Source organism: Notechis scutatus, chromosome 5 (genome assembly GCF_049901735.1).
Source record: "Notechis scutatus isolate UNSWTSFEM ecotype Mainland chromosome 5, rNotScu1.2, whole genome shotgun sequence".
Classification (NCBI taxonomy): Eukaryota; Metazoa; Chordata; class Lepidosauria; order Squamata; family Elapidae; genus Notechis; species Notechis scutatus.
In genome coordinates, this window is record NC_142013.1 from 98,368,233 (window position 1) to 98,387,039 (window position 18,807).

At 38.9% G+C, this 18,807-nt stretch overlaps 1 protein-coding gene across 7 annotated transcripts; it reads left to right on the plus strand.

The window, feature by feature from the left end:
* Positions 1–20: 20 nt before the first annotated feature.
* On the plus strand, positions 21–14,417 carry SLITRK6 (SLIT and NTRK like family member 6). 7 transcript variants are annotated; one of them, XM_087967389.1, is made up of 4 exons: positions 219–265; positions 769–1,777; positions 4,700–4,826; positions 10,373–14,417. In XM_087967389.1, exon 4 carries the CDS (start codon positions 10,389–10,391, stop codon positions 12,912–12,914), a length of 2,526 nt encoding a protein of 841 aa, XP_087823515.1. In that variant the 5' UTR covers positions 219–265; positions 769–1,777; positions 4,700–4,826; positions 10,373–10,388; the 3' UTR covers positions 12,915–14,417. The 7 variants fall into 7 exon arrangements, with proteins under 7 accessions (XP_026524772.1, XP_087823512.1, XP_026524774.1 ...); XM_087967386.1 differs by lacking the exons at positions 219–265; positions 769–1,777 and adding an exon at positions 55–160; XM_087967388.1 differs by lacking the exon at positions 769–1,777 and having other exon boundaries at positions 171–265.
* Positions 14,418–18,807: the final 4,390 nt, after the last annotated feature.

Genomic DNA, 18,807 nt, shown 5'->3' on the forward strand with positions numbered 1-18,807 from the left:
GGAGTTGCCTTTCCCGGTGGGGGAAACGGGGCGGAAAAAAACAGGAGGGAAGGAAGGAAGGAAAGAAAGTCTGCGTTTCGGGAGAAGGGAAGGGATTTCTCTCGGAACGGCCGATCCTGTGCCATAACCGACTTTGTCAGTGGGTGTAGCTGCTGTGCAGGTAAGGACGCGTTTTCTCTCCGGCGATTAAGTAAGGAAACCGCGTTTCTTGGGGTACGAGCACCTTTAGGGACGGGATCTCTCTTCCTCTTTCCCTTCTTTGCCGGTAACTAAGAGCAGAACAAAGTCATTTACGGGGCGATGTCTTCGGATTCCCTCGGTTTTGTTTTTTTTTGGGAGGGGGGAGGAGAGGAGGGGTGTCTTGCGTGGATGAAGTGCCGGAGCATTTAAAGTAGAAAGGAGAAGCTTAGCTTCAAAGAGAAGCATTGGGGGAGGGAGGAAATGACACGCGTGGAAAGGGAGAGTTTGCAAAGAAAGGCTAACAGTCGGCTACGATTAATTGTAGAGCTGGGCAGAGCAACGCGGGGACCTAACCAAGGTAGATTCGTTTGTTAGCCGAAACTTTGGGCTTCGTGGGATCTTGCCTAGGTTGTACATAATGCCCTCTCGCTTAAAGGAAAACCAAGAGGAGAATCTGGATTTGGGACTCGCTTGATGATCTTGTGGAGGTTTGTTTGTTTGTTTGTTTGTTTTGTCGTTGTTTGGAACAGATGGGTTTGTGAGCCTGGCCACGAAGAGGATTTTTTTTTTTTTTTTTTTTTGCTGTAGGTGCAACGTTTTGTGCAAAATCGACTCAAGTTAGGGGAACTCCTCCTGAAGATGGTTAGATTTCCCTCGAACTCGTTTGCTCTCCTTTCATGCTTGAAATGGAACCGCTTATTTCAGGCAATTTGCGGGGCGGGGGAAGAGACGTATTGCTTCAATTAAAATACAAATCAGCCAGTTGTGAGTCACGTTTCTGTAACCTGCAATGTTAATTAAATTAATTGATGTCACTTGGCATGCCTTCTGCTCGGTACATTTATAATATGAGGTTAGCTACTGTGAGGGTTACAGAGATGGATGGTTGGTGAGGGGAAAGTATTAACAAGAAACAATTGCATGCCACACACACACACACAAAATCAGGCATTTTCTTTAATGTACAGTTGTATTATCAGTGTCTCTGGAAGACTGGAGTGTATTCAAAGAGTAGAAAGATTAAATTAAAACAAAAACCCTGAGCTATGCTTTTCATAAGCGCTAAGTCTTTTTCTGCAGAGAGAGAAACTATGTGAATAAAAGACTGACAGATTGCAGTATGCTCAAGGAAGTATGGCAATAGTTAACATGGGAATGCTCTCCATTTGAGGAAAACAAGGATGGGAAACTTTCGCCCTCCAAATTATATATATATATAATTTGAAAACACCCCAAACTGATTTACTTATCTTAATTCTGCCCAAGATTATAATCCCATGCATAGAATGTTCTCTTTCCCTATGAAAAGGGTAGATAAATAATACATGAAGAAATAAACCAAAGATTTTGATGTAGATAAGAGTATCCAAGAAGCAGTGTTGGTGAAATTAGATTTGCCAGGTACAAATATTGGATATTGCAAGTGAATACTTTGTGATCAAGGAGTGGTAGGAAGCAAGACACTTTGAATGCCTGGGTCTGCATGCAGTCTCTTGATCACCTGTCTGAGATGGTGGAGTTGGTGGAAGGAACTCAACCAGGATTATTTAAATTAAACCAAGATTAAACCAAGATATGAATTCCTTTGTTTCAAAAGGTATCCTATATTTGTGTATGGATTCTTGTGTAAACAAAAATAAACCAAAAGATCAGTAAGTTAAATATATTTAGAAACATTGAAATTATAATACTGTAGATATTTACCTAGGGGTAAACTCTGTTAAACATGAGACTTGTACTACTTAAACCATTAATATGCCTCTAAAATATTCCAATATAAAGGAATATATGTGGAACAGGGGAGTCTTTGGTTCTCTCTGAGCTTGGTTGTTTGCCTGCAGATGTTCCATCACCCAACTAGGTAACATTATTTATTATTAACACTGTTGATGTTATGTAGGGGGGGAATGTCTGCAAGCAAATTGAGCTCTGAGAGCACCAAGGACTCCAGATGTTTACAATGTCTTAGGGAAGTTGATAACTGTAGAACCAATTTAATTAGTTTTGCTAAATATCCATATAATCTCACGAAGAAAATTTTCTGCAAGGAATAAAAGAAAAACCACATCAATTTTAAAAAGAACTTTCAAAGTAAATTCAGATGAGCAGCTTAATAATATGCATGCTTATTCAGAAGACCTACCAGATTTCATGGAATGTACTCTTAAGTAAATGTGTGAAGACTGCAGCCAATATATAACCATAAGAGCATCTTTGTGGAAACAGGATGCATGCAGTCTACCATGTTGTTTCCTGTCATGGCTAACAAACCAAATGCCCTTAGAACCACCACCACCACCCCAAACTAGTTGTGTGACTTTCAGTAACCTTCATTGCAGTTGGGTGAAACGTTTGTGGCAAATCATCTTGATTGAATAAACTCAACCAATGCACAAGCAACAGATTAAGTGGTCTTTACATAGAAGAGGCATTTTCTAAACTTGTGAGCCTTATGAGATCAGGCACATGCTTGTGGTGAAGTGAAAGAGGAACAATTGCATTTACACATAACATTCCTTTCAGTGTCAAATTGTTTTCTTAAGTGAGAGATGGACTATATTTAGTTAAAACAGTAAGTTGATTCCTCAACTTCAATAGCAAGTTTCCAAACAGAGGATGGCCACCACCTGGGAATAATCCAAACTGAATTCATTGGGAATTATTCCAAGAAAGAAAGTCTTAAGCACACTTGCTGTTCACTGGTAGAGTAGCTTTGATTTGCTTGCTTTGTAGTAAAGAATTGGTCTCCCCTTTGCCTCAAAAAAGCAAAAAACAAAATAAACTTGCCTGACTTGTCTGAAATATTTTTTTGTTTTTCTGCTTAGCAATTTTCCCTTTGAAAAGTTGTCTCTTCATAAATTGCTGCTATAAAACAATAGGAGATGCTCAACAAACACATTGGATAAAAAGAAAGCCAATGTTTGCAATCGTAAATTATTCTTCACATTTAAAAGTGTAAATTTAAGAAGATGCATCCTTCACTACTTTTCATGTCTGAAACTACAGTTTTATAAATCATGTTAACCAAAGTACTGCAGCAGTTTTATCCCATCTACCCAGTAGACTGAAGTTAATGACACTGTTGACAATCCCACACGTGTCCCTTTGCACGTCTCCTTTCTGTCTATTTTTTTTCCCACTCTTTATTACTTCCTCTAGCTTTTGGTCATAATTGACATAGAATTATTTCTTCATTTTTAATGTTCCTTTCAACATTTACAAGGAGACCCTGCAACAGTATGCATAGTTCATTTTCCTATGATGGGGATCAGTTAAATAGATTGATGCAACCTGAAGTGCATGATGGATTTTTGACTCAAAGCCTCAGTTCTGCAGTTCTGCTGCTGGATTGCAAAATTAACTCTGGGCTGTGTTGTACAACTATTATTTTCTCTGCATCTGTTTCTCTCTCTCTTTTTTTCCACTGTACCTTTGTATTTGGGATAAAACAAACCAAAAACCAAAAAATAACCCCCTATATTGCCATCTTGAAATTCATTTTTGAAGACTAACCTCCAGCATCAAAATAGAAACAAGTGGATAGTATTAAAAAAAAATCAATCTGGCCTCCAACCTGAGAAAGGGATATGAAATATGTCTAGAAAATGTATTTATTTATTTGTGCCTCTGGTTAAGTGTGGACTCCTGGTGGCTACCTGGAAAAGACTCTGCAATTTTCTTGGGAAGATTGATTTGCCATTACTTGATTACTAGGGCTGAGAATGGGGGATGGCCTAAGGTTCACCCAGTTCTCTTTGTGTCTAAGGAGAGACTAGAACTCAGAGTCTCAGGTTTGTAATCTGATGCCTTAACTACTATACCAAACTGACTCTTATATACAGTATCTTTAGAAAGTCATAGAATTTAATGTCCCAAAGGTTCTTTTTCAAGAGGCAACTGGACTTTCTTTGCTTTTCCCAGAAGACTTTTAGCTTCTTATCCAAGAAGCTTCTGCCATTCTGATGAAGCCTCTTGGATGAGGAGTGAAACATCTTCAAGGAAGAGCAAAGAAAATCCAGTTGCCTCTTGAAAAAGCACCTTTGGGACAACCATGACTGGATGACTGAGAATCTGCATAGACATCTAGAGTTGAATATAACCAGTTGAGAGACTGATATGTTGCATGCACTTTGAACTACCCTGCAGGGCTGCCATAATCATTTTCTTCTAAAAGGAACTGTTAAGAAAATGAAATTCATTTCTTTTTTAATTTACTTCTGTTGAGCTGTTTAAAATACATTTCCCATTAAATAAGAATCCAAAGGTAGACAAGGTAGTTTTTGGTGCTCAGGGAGAATATGATGGATTGTCTCAGGTGAAAGTAACCAGAACCACCTGTCAATAGTCTCAACAGAAGCTTTAGGGCTAGTGATCAATGTTACAATAACCACCCCCCCCCATTCCCTGGGGAATGATCAGATAAGGGTTCAAGGATTCTGGAGGAGGTCAGACTAGTGCTGCTTCCTGCAGTGCAAAATCTCTAACATTGATCTCCTCTCAACACCTCCCTCCAATCTAGCTGGAGATTCCATCACAGACAGACCTGATATCAGTGGTGGGATTCAACTGGTGTAACAACTGGTTCGGTGAACACATGCTTCGCATTTGAACATAGGAAGAAAACGTACCTTTTCCTGCAGCCCCGGGTGAGTAAAAAGAGCTGAGGCACAGCAATCTGCGCTGCCACACCAATCTGCTGGGCTTCAGACAAAGGAAATATAGGACAGGATAGCGCAGGGGTGGGTGGGCAGGCAGGGCCAAACGATCGCCGGAACTACCAGTTCATCTGAACTGGTCCGTACCAGCTGAATCCCACCCCTGCCTGATATGCTGGGGTGCCCAACACCATCTACATTATAATCCTTGGTTTCTCCATTGATTTCCATGGACAATTCTCCTTGCTATCCCACACCATTTCTAATTATTGGTGACCTGATGGTTGTTTATTTTTAATCACACAGCAAGTGCTTTATCCAGATGTTTCTCTTTAATTTTAGTATATCTATTCCCTCTACTTTCCTTCCCTATCATTCAGCTACAATTTGCAACCTTTATTCAGTGGTATTTGGAGGTAGGACTGCGTTGATCATACCTTTCTCATCAAGAAACCTTTCACTGTCAATTTGACAAGCTCATCTTTCCGTTCCCTTCCTCAGCTTGGTTGCCAATATACTCAGCAATTAATATTGACCAGTCCTTCTTGAGCTATTATCCCCATATATATGTGCCCTTATAGTTACCCCACATATAGGTAACCCTTTCACACAGAGGCTTTCTTATGCTTCTATAAACAGTGAATTTTCTCAAGTCCTTTGGTAGCAACTTCATTGCTTCATAATAATTTATTCTCAGTCCTGAACTCTGCAAATGATTTACCTTGGATGAAAAAAAAAAAAAGAAATTGTAATTCAATTTAGGCTTACCAAGGAATATATTCCACTGAATTTGAGGTGTATAGAAATAGCACTTAGACTTATATACTACTTTATAGTACTTTACAGCCCTCTCTAAGTGGTTTACAGCAGGGATCCCCAACCTTTTCGACGCCGCGGCCCGGTTCCGACATCAGCTGGGCGCCGCGGCCCGGTACCGGCGTCAACTGGCGCCGCCATCTTTATGATGAAAAGCGCTTCCGGTGATGTCACGAAGCGCTTTTCATCAAAAAGATGGCGGCGTAGCGCTTCCGGTGAGCTTTTTCGGGTAGAAATGGCTTTCTACCCAGAAAAGCTCACCGAGGCTTGCGCCGCCATCTTTTTAGGACGCTTCGGTGAGCTTTCTACCCGGAAAAGCTCACCGGAAGCGCTTTTTACCAAAAAGATGGCGGCGCCCAGCAACCAGCGGCCCGGTAAGGCTTGTTCCGGGGCCCGGTACCGGTCCATGGACCGGCGGTTGGGGACCCCTGGTTTACAGAGTCAGCATATTGCCCCCAACAATCTGAGTCCTCATTTTACCTCAGAAGTATGGAAGGTTGAGTCAACCTTGAGCCTGGTGGGATTTGATTTGCCAAATTGCAGGCAGCTGGCTGTCAGCAGAAGTAGTCTGCAGTAACTGCACTCTAACCACTGTGCCACCGAGGCTCTCTATATAGGCCTATAAAATAGTGCTACGGGATATATTGAAGTTTGCAGCTTTTTGCCTTTTGGGGGTCCTAGTTTTAGAGAATCAGGATAATACTAACAAGGAAGTCTAATTAGCATTACTTGCTATAAAGTAAACAGTTACTATAGTTGCAGAATGAAGCACAATGACTAAATGCCACCATGTGCATATAACTAGTTTTCTTTAAAAAGTTAGTTTATTTAACTACTGTCTATGTTTTCTTCAACCATCTGTAGCAGGAAATCTAGATAGACCATATTTCTACTCAATGTATGATGGACAACACAATTTTTACCAGAAAAACAATACAATAGTTTTTCTTCCAATGTCAATCCTAGTGATCATAGAAATAGGAGGCTATGCTAGTAAAGAATCAAATGTTCCTTTGAGGAGGACAAAATCAACATTTTATTTAGAAGTATTTTTCTGAGTGTCCTTGGTGCTCTCTGAACTTGATTGTTTTCTTGCTGGCATTTCATTACCCAGACAAGGTAACATGGGTTGGGTAATGAAACATCTGTAACAAAACAACCAAGCTCAGAGAACACCATGAACCCCCTCCCCCCGCCCTCATTTCAATCTTGAGCTACAAATAGTCTCCTTTATTAGTATTTTTCTCTCCAGTTTTTATTTGGTTGTTGTTTCTTCTTTGAGTCAATTCTTCTACTACATCTTTGATTATATACCATTGCTAAATTTTATATACGAATTCTCAAGGATGATATTCTTTAGGACAGTGTTCTGTTTATGCCAATAACCCTGAATATGTAATCCAGCCCCTGTTATTGTTTCTTAATAATAAGAATAATGTTCCTTTATTCTGCAAAGGTGAAGTCTTTCTTAGATTGATCTAGTGGCTTAGAATATACTCTTAAGAATTTTTTTTTATTTTTTTTTAGAAAAATGCATTTAGAAGGGTAGCTAGAAAACTACAGAGCCAAAATGCAATGGTTTGCTCAATGATCTGTTTAGAATCAGGGGTCCCAAACCTTTTGGAACTCAGGGTCCACCAAACTCATAATTTTAAAACCTGAGGACCACTAATATGAATTTTGACTGATGGTGGCTTGCTGACGTTGGTGGGAGAGAGAGGGAGAGGGAGAGAGAGAGAGAGAGAGAATGATCTGATCTAACCTCTCTCCCTACCTCCCTACCTCTCTCTCTCTCTCTCTCTCACTCACACACACACACAAATTTCTTAACAACCTGTTCTGTGGGCATGGCCCAATTTGTGGGTGTGCATGGCCCAATTTGTGGGTGTTGCTTGATGGTCATGTGACTGGCTGGGAATGGCTTGTATGTAAATATTATAAATATTTATGTAAATATTGACTTTTTTATAAAAAAGAGCAACTTTTACTCAAAATCAGGCAAAGCAGGCAGGCAGATTGAGTTGCTCACAGAATCACAGATTCATTCAGAGATCTATCTTTCTGCCATCGGCTACCTGAGTCTGCACTGAATAATAGAAACTTCAGTCCTAAGGAAGGTTTGGCTCTGCTTAAAAGCAGAGCCGAAGATATAAAGATTAGCTAGAAAGCAAGAAATCCAATGGTTTCCTGCTTTCTAGCTAATCTAAATCTCCTGGCACAGCAGAACAGCTGGTGGTCGGAAAAAAAAAGGAAAAATAGCAACTTAGCAGTTAAGTTTGCCAGGTAAGGAGTAAGTGGGCGTGGAGGGTTCTCACAGGCCATGTGGGCAGCACAGCCTTGTGTTCCCGCACAGCCTAGATTAATTGCTTTGTGGGTTGCTCTGGGGGTGACATTTCTCTGCGGCCCACCAAAATTTTCTTGCAGGCCACCAGTGGGCCGCGGCCCAGCGATTGGCGACCACTGGTTTACATGAAGCATGTCATTAATCTTTGAGTTCTCCCTTCCCCATAGTTATTTTGTATTCTAGAATATAGTGTAGGTGTAACTTCAAATTTAAATTTATTTAAATCACAGATGAAGAATCTGCATTCCAAGTGTCACATTAGGTTCTCTAATTTCATTTTTGTGAATCCCCGAAGCACCTCCAAATCGCATCACAACCAGTTTGGTATAATGGCTAAGATGCTGACCTAGAAACCAGGGGACTGTTCTAGTCCCTTCTTAGACATGAAAGCCAACTGGGTAACTTGCTGCTAGTCACTGACTTTTAGCCCAACTCACCTCACAGAGTTGTTGTCAAGGGGAAAATAAGAGAAGGGAGGACTATTAGGTATGTTCACCATCTTGAGTTATTTATAAAAAAATAATGAAGATTGGATAATTAATTCAGTAAAATCCAAGCAATTCCTCATTCTCTGTGAAAAACCAAGCATTTCAGATCTGTTGCTGAAGTCATTGGGTAATTTTGCACAGCAATCTAAGCTACTTGTCTTCCATGCGGCTCCAGCTGTTCTTGTATCTGTCCCTAGTCCGGATTGCAGTGATTTTACAGTGAGGTGTGCTTGGTGTTCAATCCAGACTTTAACCTTTAGTGCCTTTGACTAGTTACTCACTTCCCTGAATGTTGAAGGGAAGGTAAACTTCACTGGCTGCACCTCCAGCCCAATCACATTTACCATCTCCTGCCAATTCCTTTCAGAGGTAGTTTTTTTCTTTTCCCAGATGTTTGCACAGTTGGATACCTTCATGCTCCCTTCTCACATTCTCTCACTTGAATTAATGCAGATCCTGGCTCCCCATCATTATGCTTTATTGTACACAGCGACATTGATGTTGTAATATTTAAAATAAAGGGAACATGGTCCCACACTCATTTGTTCTATTACGGTCTGTAAAATTGTGGAAGCAAGAAAGTGACGGTTAACTTCATAAAATGTGAACTTTGTAACTTCATTCTTATGTCTGTATGCTGACACTGAAGATTAGTAAGATTCATACAAGCAGGTAGAAACTAAAAGAGTGAGCCCTGAGGGAACTAATGTGTACTAGCAGAAGAGGGAGGGAAAACATGGTGGCCAGGAGACCTGACTGGATTCTATGACCCTTATAAACTATTATTTAGATCAACTAGGAAATCTGACCATATGAGAGTCTTCATCAACATGACCAGCTAAGAACATAGCATCCTGGTAGCCACAATGAATGCCATACATGGTAGTGACCAACCATCATGGGCGTGGATATGTCACTTGTTGGGTCTAATTAGAGCTGGCGAGGACATTAATCTGGAATGAAGCATAGTAAACCAATCACTTGGAAGAATTTATCATAGCCAGGGATAGAAAGCAGGCCCTTTGAAGGAGCACTTCAAAGTAGATAAAAGAGAAAACTTTATCGTGAGCTGGGAGTGGGTAGTGGATTATACTACCCATTGCTGCACTGGAAAAATAAGGGTAGGCCATACCAGTGGTGGAACATGAATAAAATATGGATCTGGCCTCTGGCCACTTTTTTGCCCACTCTACTTTCAAAAGATTAAAATAAAAAACCTGAAGTACAGCCACATGATTGCATTCCCAAAAGAAATCATCACACTGTCATGATTATGGGAATACAACAAATTGAATTTGTTTTTCTTCTTCTGCCTTAAAATAATGTGCATACATAAATGTGAATGTGTGAATTGGCCGGCCATTTCTTTCCTATACATTATATATTTTTGTCAAAGACATCAAACAAATATGTTGCTTTCACATGCAACAGACCTATGCCACCTTAGATATTGATGTTAGGTTCAGTGCATCCTCTGGATTGTTATTTTGGAGAAAGTTGGACTGGGGACTTTATTTGGGGGTGGGGAGGGGAATCCAGCCTTTGGTGCTGAAAAGTATTTAACCTCAAATCCACTAAGAATGATTGTGTGAAAAGCAATTACCCCACTTCAGCAGAAGAAAGTGACTTCTTCAATGTGGAGTAAGCCATTGTTCTACCATAAACGTTCTGCCTTTCAAGAATAAACTACATTCTCTTGAAAATTAGAAGCAATGCATGACCCACTAGTTCTCAGTTTTTCGACTAGACAGTGATTGTAATATTTTGGTGGATTAGAATGCTTTTTTTTTCAGTAGCTGATTTATGTATACTAAAACATGCTAATAGTTTGTTTTTCCACCAAAGTTGAAGGAAAAACTAAAATATGTTTAATTTATTGTACTTTTCAGACGCTGTTGGATTACCATGAAGCTCTGGATAATCGCATTAAGTTTAATGGGGGTTGCTTGTGATGTGCTATATTCTGAACTAGCATCATCTTCAACTGTTGGCTCTTGTGAAAGCTTGTGTTTTTGTGAAGAAAAAGACAGCATCTTAATTATAAGCTGTGAAGAAAGAGGCATCAAGGAGATATCCCAAGTACATGTTCCACCATCTCGGCCTTTCCAACTGAGTCTTTTAAACAATAGTTTGACTGTGTTACAGGTCAACGATTTTGCCAGCTTTATCAATGCTATCACATTGCACCTTGGATTTAATTACATTGTGGACATTGAACCAGGGGCATTTAATGGGCTAAGTCTCCTTAAACAACTCCATATCAACCACAATTATTTAGAAATACTTAAGGAAGACACTTTCCATGGACTGGAAAACCTGGAGTTCCTTCAAGCAGACAATAATTTCATCACAATAATTGAATCAAGTGCCTTCAGCAAGCTCAACAGGCTTAAGGTGCTTATTTTAAATGACAATGCCATTGAATTTCTTCCTCCCAACGTATTTCGCTTTGTTCCATTAACTCACCTGGATCTTCGAGGGAACCAACTACAAACACTACCTTATGTCGGTTTTTTAGAACACATTGGCCGAATCCTAGACCTTCAGCTAGAAGATAACAAATGGATCTGTAATTGTGACCTACTAGAGTTAAAGAGTTGGTTAGAAAACATGCCTCCTCAGTCCATAATAGGGGATGTTGTGTGCCACAACCCTCCCATTTTGAAAGGTAATATTTTAAGCAGATTAAAGACAGAGGCACTTTGTCCAACTCCACCCCCAAATGACCTTGATTCTCCATCAGGCTCGTTGCCTTTGGTGATTACAACATCAATAAGTGATAGTCATTTCTCAACCAAGGTGATACCTATTTTTAAAACCCCCACCAAGGAATCCAGTTTAACACCCCATGTTACAAAACCAGCTACTCTTCTTCCCGGAGTATATTGCCCTATACCTTGTCAATGCACCAGCAATATCCTTTCAGGGATTTTGATGCAATGTCAGGAACAAAACATTGAAAGCTTGTCAGATTTAGGTTCTCCTCCCCCCAATCCTAAAAAGTTGATTCTTGCTGGAAATATAATCCAGACATTACTGAAAGCAGATCTTGTGGGTTATGACAGTTTAGAGATGCTTCATTTGGGAAACAATCGTATTGAGATGTTAGAAGCAGGATCCTTTATAAATCTCACTGAATTGCAAAAATTATATCTCAATGGCAACCATCTCACTAAACTAAACCGTAATTTGTTTTTAGGTCTGCAGTGCCTTGAGTATTTGTACCTCGAATATAATGCCATCAAGGAGATTTTACCAGGTACTTTTAGTCCAATGCCAAAACTTAAAGTCCTGTACCTAAATAATAATCTCCTCCAAACTTTACCATCTCATATCTTTTCTGGAGTTCCATTAGCCAGGCTGAATTTGAAAACCAACCAGTTTTCCCATTTGCCCATAAAAAATCTCTTAGATGATCTAGATCTACTAGTACAAATTGAATTAGAAGACAACCCCTGGGATTGCACTTGTGATTCGGTCGGGCTACAACAATGGATACAAAAACTAAATAGGAATACAATGATGGGAGAAATTCTCTGTACCTCTCCAAGACATCTAGCTAAAAAGGAGCTGAAATCTCTGAACAGTGATATGTTATGTCCCATTTTAATGAACAGTCCAGCTCTCCCAACTCATCCTAGCTTCCTAATCATCACAACATCATCAACCACCACCAGTACGGCGGACACTATTCTGAGATCACTCACTGATGTTATCCCTCTCTCTGTTTTAATTCTGGGGCTCTTGATTGTGTTTATAACAATGATTTTCTGTGCGGCTGGCATTGTTGTTCTTGTTCTACATCGACAGAGGCGGCACAAAAAGAAACAAACAGAAGAACAAATGCGGGACAACAATCCAGTTCAGCTTCAATACAGCATGTATGGTCATAAAACAACACACCATACTACCGAACGTCCAGCCTCAACTTTGTATGAACAACGTATGATCAGCCCCATGGTTCAAGTTTATCGTAGCCCATCTTTCAACTCCAAATTTGCAGAGCATCAAGATGAAAGGAATGATAAGGAGGGGAACGATTGCAAACACCTTCGGCGAAGTCTCTTAGAGAAGGAGCACTCCTCTCCTCTTACTGGGGGTCCAAATGTCAAGTACAAAGCTACAGACCAATCAGCTGATTTTTTGTCCTTCCAGGACACAAGCTCATTGTATAGGAATATTCTTGAGAAGGAGCGAGAACTCCAACAATTGGGGATAACGGAGTATCTTCGAAAAAGCATCGCTCAGCTACATCCTGAGATGGAAGTACATTATCCAAGAGCTCATGAAGAATTAAAACTGATGGAGACACTTATGCTGTCCCGGCCAAGAAAAGTTTTACTAGAACAGACTAAAAATGAATATTTTGAGCTAAAGGCCAACCTGCATGCTGAACCTGACTACTTGGAGGTTTTGGAACAGCACACATGAAAGGAAATGCTACCTTTGAAGGCTTTGAATAAGAAACTCTTAGGCCTGTCTTATATTTGAGAACTTTGTAAATAAAAGTGCCTTATAATAATGTGTCACCAATCAGAACTTTAAGCACAGCAGTAATCTGAGTGAAAAGAAACTCTCAGGGATAACTGTGTGAAGCCATGGGAAAGTTTTCAGGCTATGTATATCTAACCCCCATTTTAAATGGGAACTTTGTATAACTGGATTTTGGGAAGAAATTCAGTTGGCTTGGCCATATTCCTCTAGGTGTGTATTGCAGTCCCTAATGTTTCTTTTTTTAAATTGTTGATTTTGCTAAACAGACTTTTAAAGCATTTGTATTTTTCGGTTCCCTTCTTATTTTTCCCATGAAGGCAATATTTAATTAAAAACCTACAAGGATCTACTTAGCCAGCTGCTAGAAAGTAAGAAACATTAGCTATGGATGAGTCCATATATATGAACAAATTCTACATGGAAGTAGTACGTAATAATTATAAAGGGAACTCTATGTTTTTGTTTCAAAAGAAAGAAAACATTTTTGAACTTCCAAGGACTGCAGTATTTAGGTACCTTTAATTTGGAATGTTGTTTATAAAAAAAAGGGGGGGGGGGTTGGAATGGGAAAGTGGTATATTATGCAGGAATTTAAAAGATATAATGGAAACCTTTTGTGACTTTCCCTCGATGGCATTTTTAATCACATTTTGGGACAATCTTCAATATAATGCTGCTACATAGACTCCTGTGCGACATTGGATTGACACTTGTACTTGGGAAGTTTGAAACGCTACTGAGAATTTAATGTAAATATATTAGTATATTGATGCACCCAATTTTTATTTTATTTTTTAACTGTATTTATATGATTGGCTCCCATAGTAATTTTTGATAACATCACTTTGCTGTGGCCAGTAAATTTCAGACTGCAAGCCAGACAAGAAATAAGTCATCAGAACTTGTTTCTGGCTGTGAACACTCTGTCTTTGCCATAATGACATGGCAAAAGAGCATTTCTCAGCCCTCCCCCACCCCCCAAAAATGTCTGGCTTAAACACAGTAGGTGAGTAAAATAAAGAAAAGTCACAAACCTAGGAAGTTGCATTGAGATTAATTATTGTAATCTTATGGGTACATGCTTAGATACATGTCTTTGCAACATTTGTGTGGGTATGCTAATGTTGCATACGTAGATGTCAGTGGCTAACCATGTAAAAGGTTAGCAACCTCTGCAGAACTCCACAGCTTGGTGTGTATAGAATTGTGGTCAAGTTTAAATACAATGATGTTCTTTGTCATACTTGATCTCATGTGTAAACACAGCTCACATTTAATAAGGCCTAATCTACAATCCAAACTTTGCTTCCAAGAAGAAGAAAATTGTCCAATCCAATTCTATTTCACAAGTCTGTCTCTGTGTTTTTAAACACAGATTTGCTGCACTCACAATTTAGATTGTGTGTGTGTGTGTGTGAGAGAGAGAGAGAGAGAGAGGGAGAGAGAGAGCAATAAAGTAAGCAGCACAGCAAATCTGTAGAGATCAATGGAATGTAGCACTAAAATGTTTAGAATTAAGGAGACAAGAAGCAGGACAAATTTATTTTACTATACAGTTTAGTTAGAATTATTTGTATTATTTATTCTGTACAATTTGTATCTTTTAAGTTTGAAATTACAATTATTATTCTTGGGTGCCTTTCAAGAAAATCAAAGAACTTAATCATAATAAATAAAATTGACAATAAAGGGATCCTTTTTAAAAAAAAAATGTTTTCTATTAATACTCCCTTTTTAATTTTCTCTCTCTCTCTCTCTCTTTTAAAGTTAGCTCTGCATGCATGAGTTCAGATCCATTCTGAAATCAAATTGGAGGCTTCTGTCTGTTGCTATGCATACAGAGGTGTCTTGTTCTGGGGGCAAGACAGCAGTTAAATACCAGTGCATGATTGAAAAAGTGCCAAAATGGTAATCTGACCTGCATTTCCCCTCCTGATTAAGTTACTCTTTTGTAAACCAGCCACCCTTTGATAAATATCTCATTGTACACTTTTGTGCTGAAAAATCAGAAGGAGCCTGATAGCATCTTCTCTTAGAGATCCCAATAATTACTAGTTGGGAAATGTCTATGTAAGTTATGACAGTCAGACTTATGAATGGCATCTACCATAAATAAATAATTTTAATAGTGTCCCTACTGATTGCTTACATAGTAACTTTGGCTTAGACATAAAGTATTGATTTTTGTAGAGAAAGTTCATCCCTGGAAAGTAAAGAAGAAAGACATTAACACCACATATTTCATTTATTTATCTGATGCAATACTACAGAAAGCAAACTATATCTTCATATCTGCTTGACTACTTATTTATGTTTGCACTGGATTTTTGTTAATCTATTCCAAATCAATATTTTCCTACTGATGCCTCCAAGAATATTGGACAACAACTCTCAGAATTATATGTGAGCAAAAGTTGGTCAAATATTAGACTCCAAACAATGATAAGGAATAGCATTAATTTAACTTCTTTTTTTTGGGGGGGGGGGATTTCCTTGATCACAACCTTATTGTTTGGCTGAAATTTGTAAAGCTAAAGATTGGTGCATCAACAAGTCATAAATATATTTTGTTGTACCTTTTTGTAATGTCACTCTGCCATTGGCAACAAAAAGGCTGCTCTTGTTATGTTATTTCAATCATTTAAAAAAGCTAAAGATATTGGATGATTTGAAATAGGATTGAAAAGAGTAGGTCTTTGCATTTTTCACTCTGTAGCACCTCTGAAACACCTCCAAATTTTCTGAATCGGGAATTGTACCCGGGATTGTATTGTATATAGAGAAGTTGATGGCCTCATACTTACAACAAGAACATTCAGCAGATAGATGTGTACCATAACTATAAAGAGAAATTTAATATGTACTCTAGTGCAAACACACCAAATACACATGACACAAACTAAAATGGAAGCTAGTTTTCATTTTTTCAATTTTTTTTAATGCAGGTCCCCATTTAAAACAATGGGCACAAAAAAAATCCCACATATCGTTGGGAAAAATATATTTTCACATGCTATGAGCCCAAGCATATTTTGCAAGCCTAAAGCTTAGATATTTATTCACCTTTTGTTTTACATGACTTTCTCTTCCTTTTTTTTTTATGTACTGTAATTACAGGTGGGAGAATTTGACATATTTCTAATTTAAGATATTGGGTCAAGTGATCAAGTCTCAGTTTGCAAATGCTGCTGAAGATGTTTGTGCAAAAAAAGTTCTTGCATATAATTTTAATTAATATATCTGTTAGATTTATAGTCTTATCTTTTTCAGGAATTCAAGGTGGCATATATATATATATATCCAACTTTCCCCACTCTTTGAAGTAGATTCTACTGAGATAGTTACTAGTCCAAAGTCACCCACAGGACTGAGGTTAGGCTTAGAGCAGGATCTGCCTGTTCCTGGTCTAACACAACATACTTCTCCTGTTCCTTGAAATTCTGCTTTCGTGCAGAAGAGAAGTATCCTTTTTACCTCATTCTTGGAGGACTTCAAAATCATGGATTTGTACTTATTAAAGTTTTATTTGTTGTTCACAGATGGCAGAATTTGGGGATTAAGTTGTTCCTTTTTTGTTATGTGCCTCTTCTCCCTGATTGCTTCTGCTTCTGGATATGAAAAGGCCATATAGAAGCATTTCATTCCAGTTGTTCTCTTGAGGAATAATAGAAAAATGTGGTATCAGAGATTCTCATTTTTCTATTATATCCTAAGGGGCTGCTGGTAAAAAGATAGAAGAATTAGACAGGCTATGCGCTCTCATTCTTTAGTCATTTGATATGGGTGATAAGAAGGGACTCTTACCCTTCTTTGAGGAGTTTATTTTAATTTTTTTCTTCCTACTGAAAATATTTTTAAAAATCATTTCTTCTGTGGAATGAAAAACATCGAAATTGGGAGGGTTTTTTCCTGCATTGTACTGATTTATATCTATCTATCTGTCTGTCTGTCTGTCTGTCTGTCTGTCTGTCTGTCTGTCTGTCTATCTATCTATCTATCTATCTATCTATCTATCTATCTATCTATCTATCTATCTATCTATCTATCTAGAGGTGGTATTCAGCAGGTTCTGACCAGTGGGAATTTTGAGTAGTTCAGAGAACCGGTAAATACCACCTCTGACTGGAGATTTAACAGTATTCTTCCCCTGCCACGCCCACCAAGCCACGCCCACAGAACCGGTAGTAAAAATTTTTGAATCCCATTACTGCTTCTATGTATGTATGTATGTATGCATGCATGCATCATCTATCTATCTATCCATCTATCCATCTATCATCAAATTTATATGTATGGCCACTTCACATATGTGATTCTGGCTAGTGCATCCAATTAAATTTGAACCCTACTAGAAGAAGCCTCAATTCCTTCCAGAAACCTATAGCGCAAATGTTTAAGGCACCAAAGCTTCTACATGAGCTTCACTTGTGTAGGACTTGTTATTTTAGGTGTTCGTGGTCTATGTATAAATGCCTGCAATAATTTACATCTTTAAAGCTGCACTGGAAGGGAAAGGAGGCTTGATCAGAATGCACAATGTACTGCATTTTTTTTTTTTAAATGTGTGAACAGGTTGAGAAATACCCTGCAATATATATTAAATTTATTGGATAAAGTCACTCAGAGAACATGATAGTTGAATGGTGAGTTTAAGCCTTCTGTCAGTCAAACAATCACTATTTTAGCCTCAATAATTGGCAAAGATTTCTGTGTACTGTATTTTTTGCACTATAAGACACACTTCCCCTCTCCCCCCAAAAGTGGGTGGAAATATCTGTGCGTCTTATAGAGCAAATGTTGCTGAAGCTACATCCTAGACCCCACCCTTCACCCATTTTTGGCCTCCCTATGCCCCATTTACAGCCTCCATGTGTCCCATTTTTGGCCCATTCCAGGCAGGGATCAATGGTGATAGGTGGCAGCGGTGGTGATCCCAGCCACCTGGAATGGGCCAAAAATGGGACACGCAGAAGCTGAAAATGGGGCCTGCAGAGGTCAAAAACAGGACATGTGGAGGCAGAAAATGCATCCCACAGAGGCCAAAAATGGGGTGCACAGACACAGCAATAGGTGGCAGCGGCCATGGGTGGCGATGGCAGCCATGAGCGGCAGCAATCCCCATAGCCTGGAACAGCTGATTGGTGGTATTCCAGGAGGCTGATCCAACGGCCAATCAGCTGCTCATACTAAATCAGGCTGTGCTGAAGCTGACCAGGCTGTTTGCTGTTTGCTGCAAGAAAGCAAATTGCTGGGAGACAGAGGCAGATTTTTCTTGTTTTCCTGCCCAAAAGCTAGGTGTGTCTTATGGTCTGGAGCATCTTATCGTGCAAAAAAATATGGTATGTTTTTAAGGAAAGAAAAGAAAAAAAAATTCTCGTCCATCTCATTTCAAATGTTAAATTCATCCCATAAGAATGGAAAATGTTATGATGCAGACTTTAATCTTCTTTGCCATGCTTTTGCTGAGAGCTGAGTCTTTCATTTTCTACATAAGCAGCAGTATGACTGCAATTTAGAAGTGCTTATGTACTAAACAGTCAAATTAACCAAATGGCAAAGATGGCTTACAATTTGCAACAATTTTCTATTCCACACAAAATAACACATGGAACAATAAAAGAGAGAAACATATATTGGAGTTCCTGCTTGGATAAAATGCATGAAAATGTCTGAAGAGAAGTTGAAGAACATTTAGCAGAAAATAACCAACTTCAGCTTTAGAATTCTGGAATACTTGAGGTTCCAAAGAGGTGCTCCAGGGAACATGGAAATGTAAGTAAAACAGTGTTTTGTAAGTACTGTACCATAACTTTCTCAAAAACCATGTTCC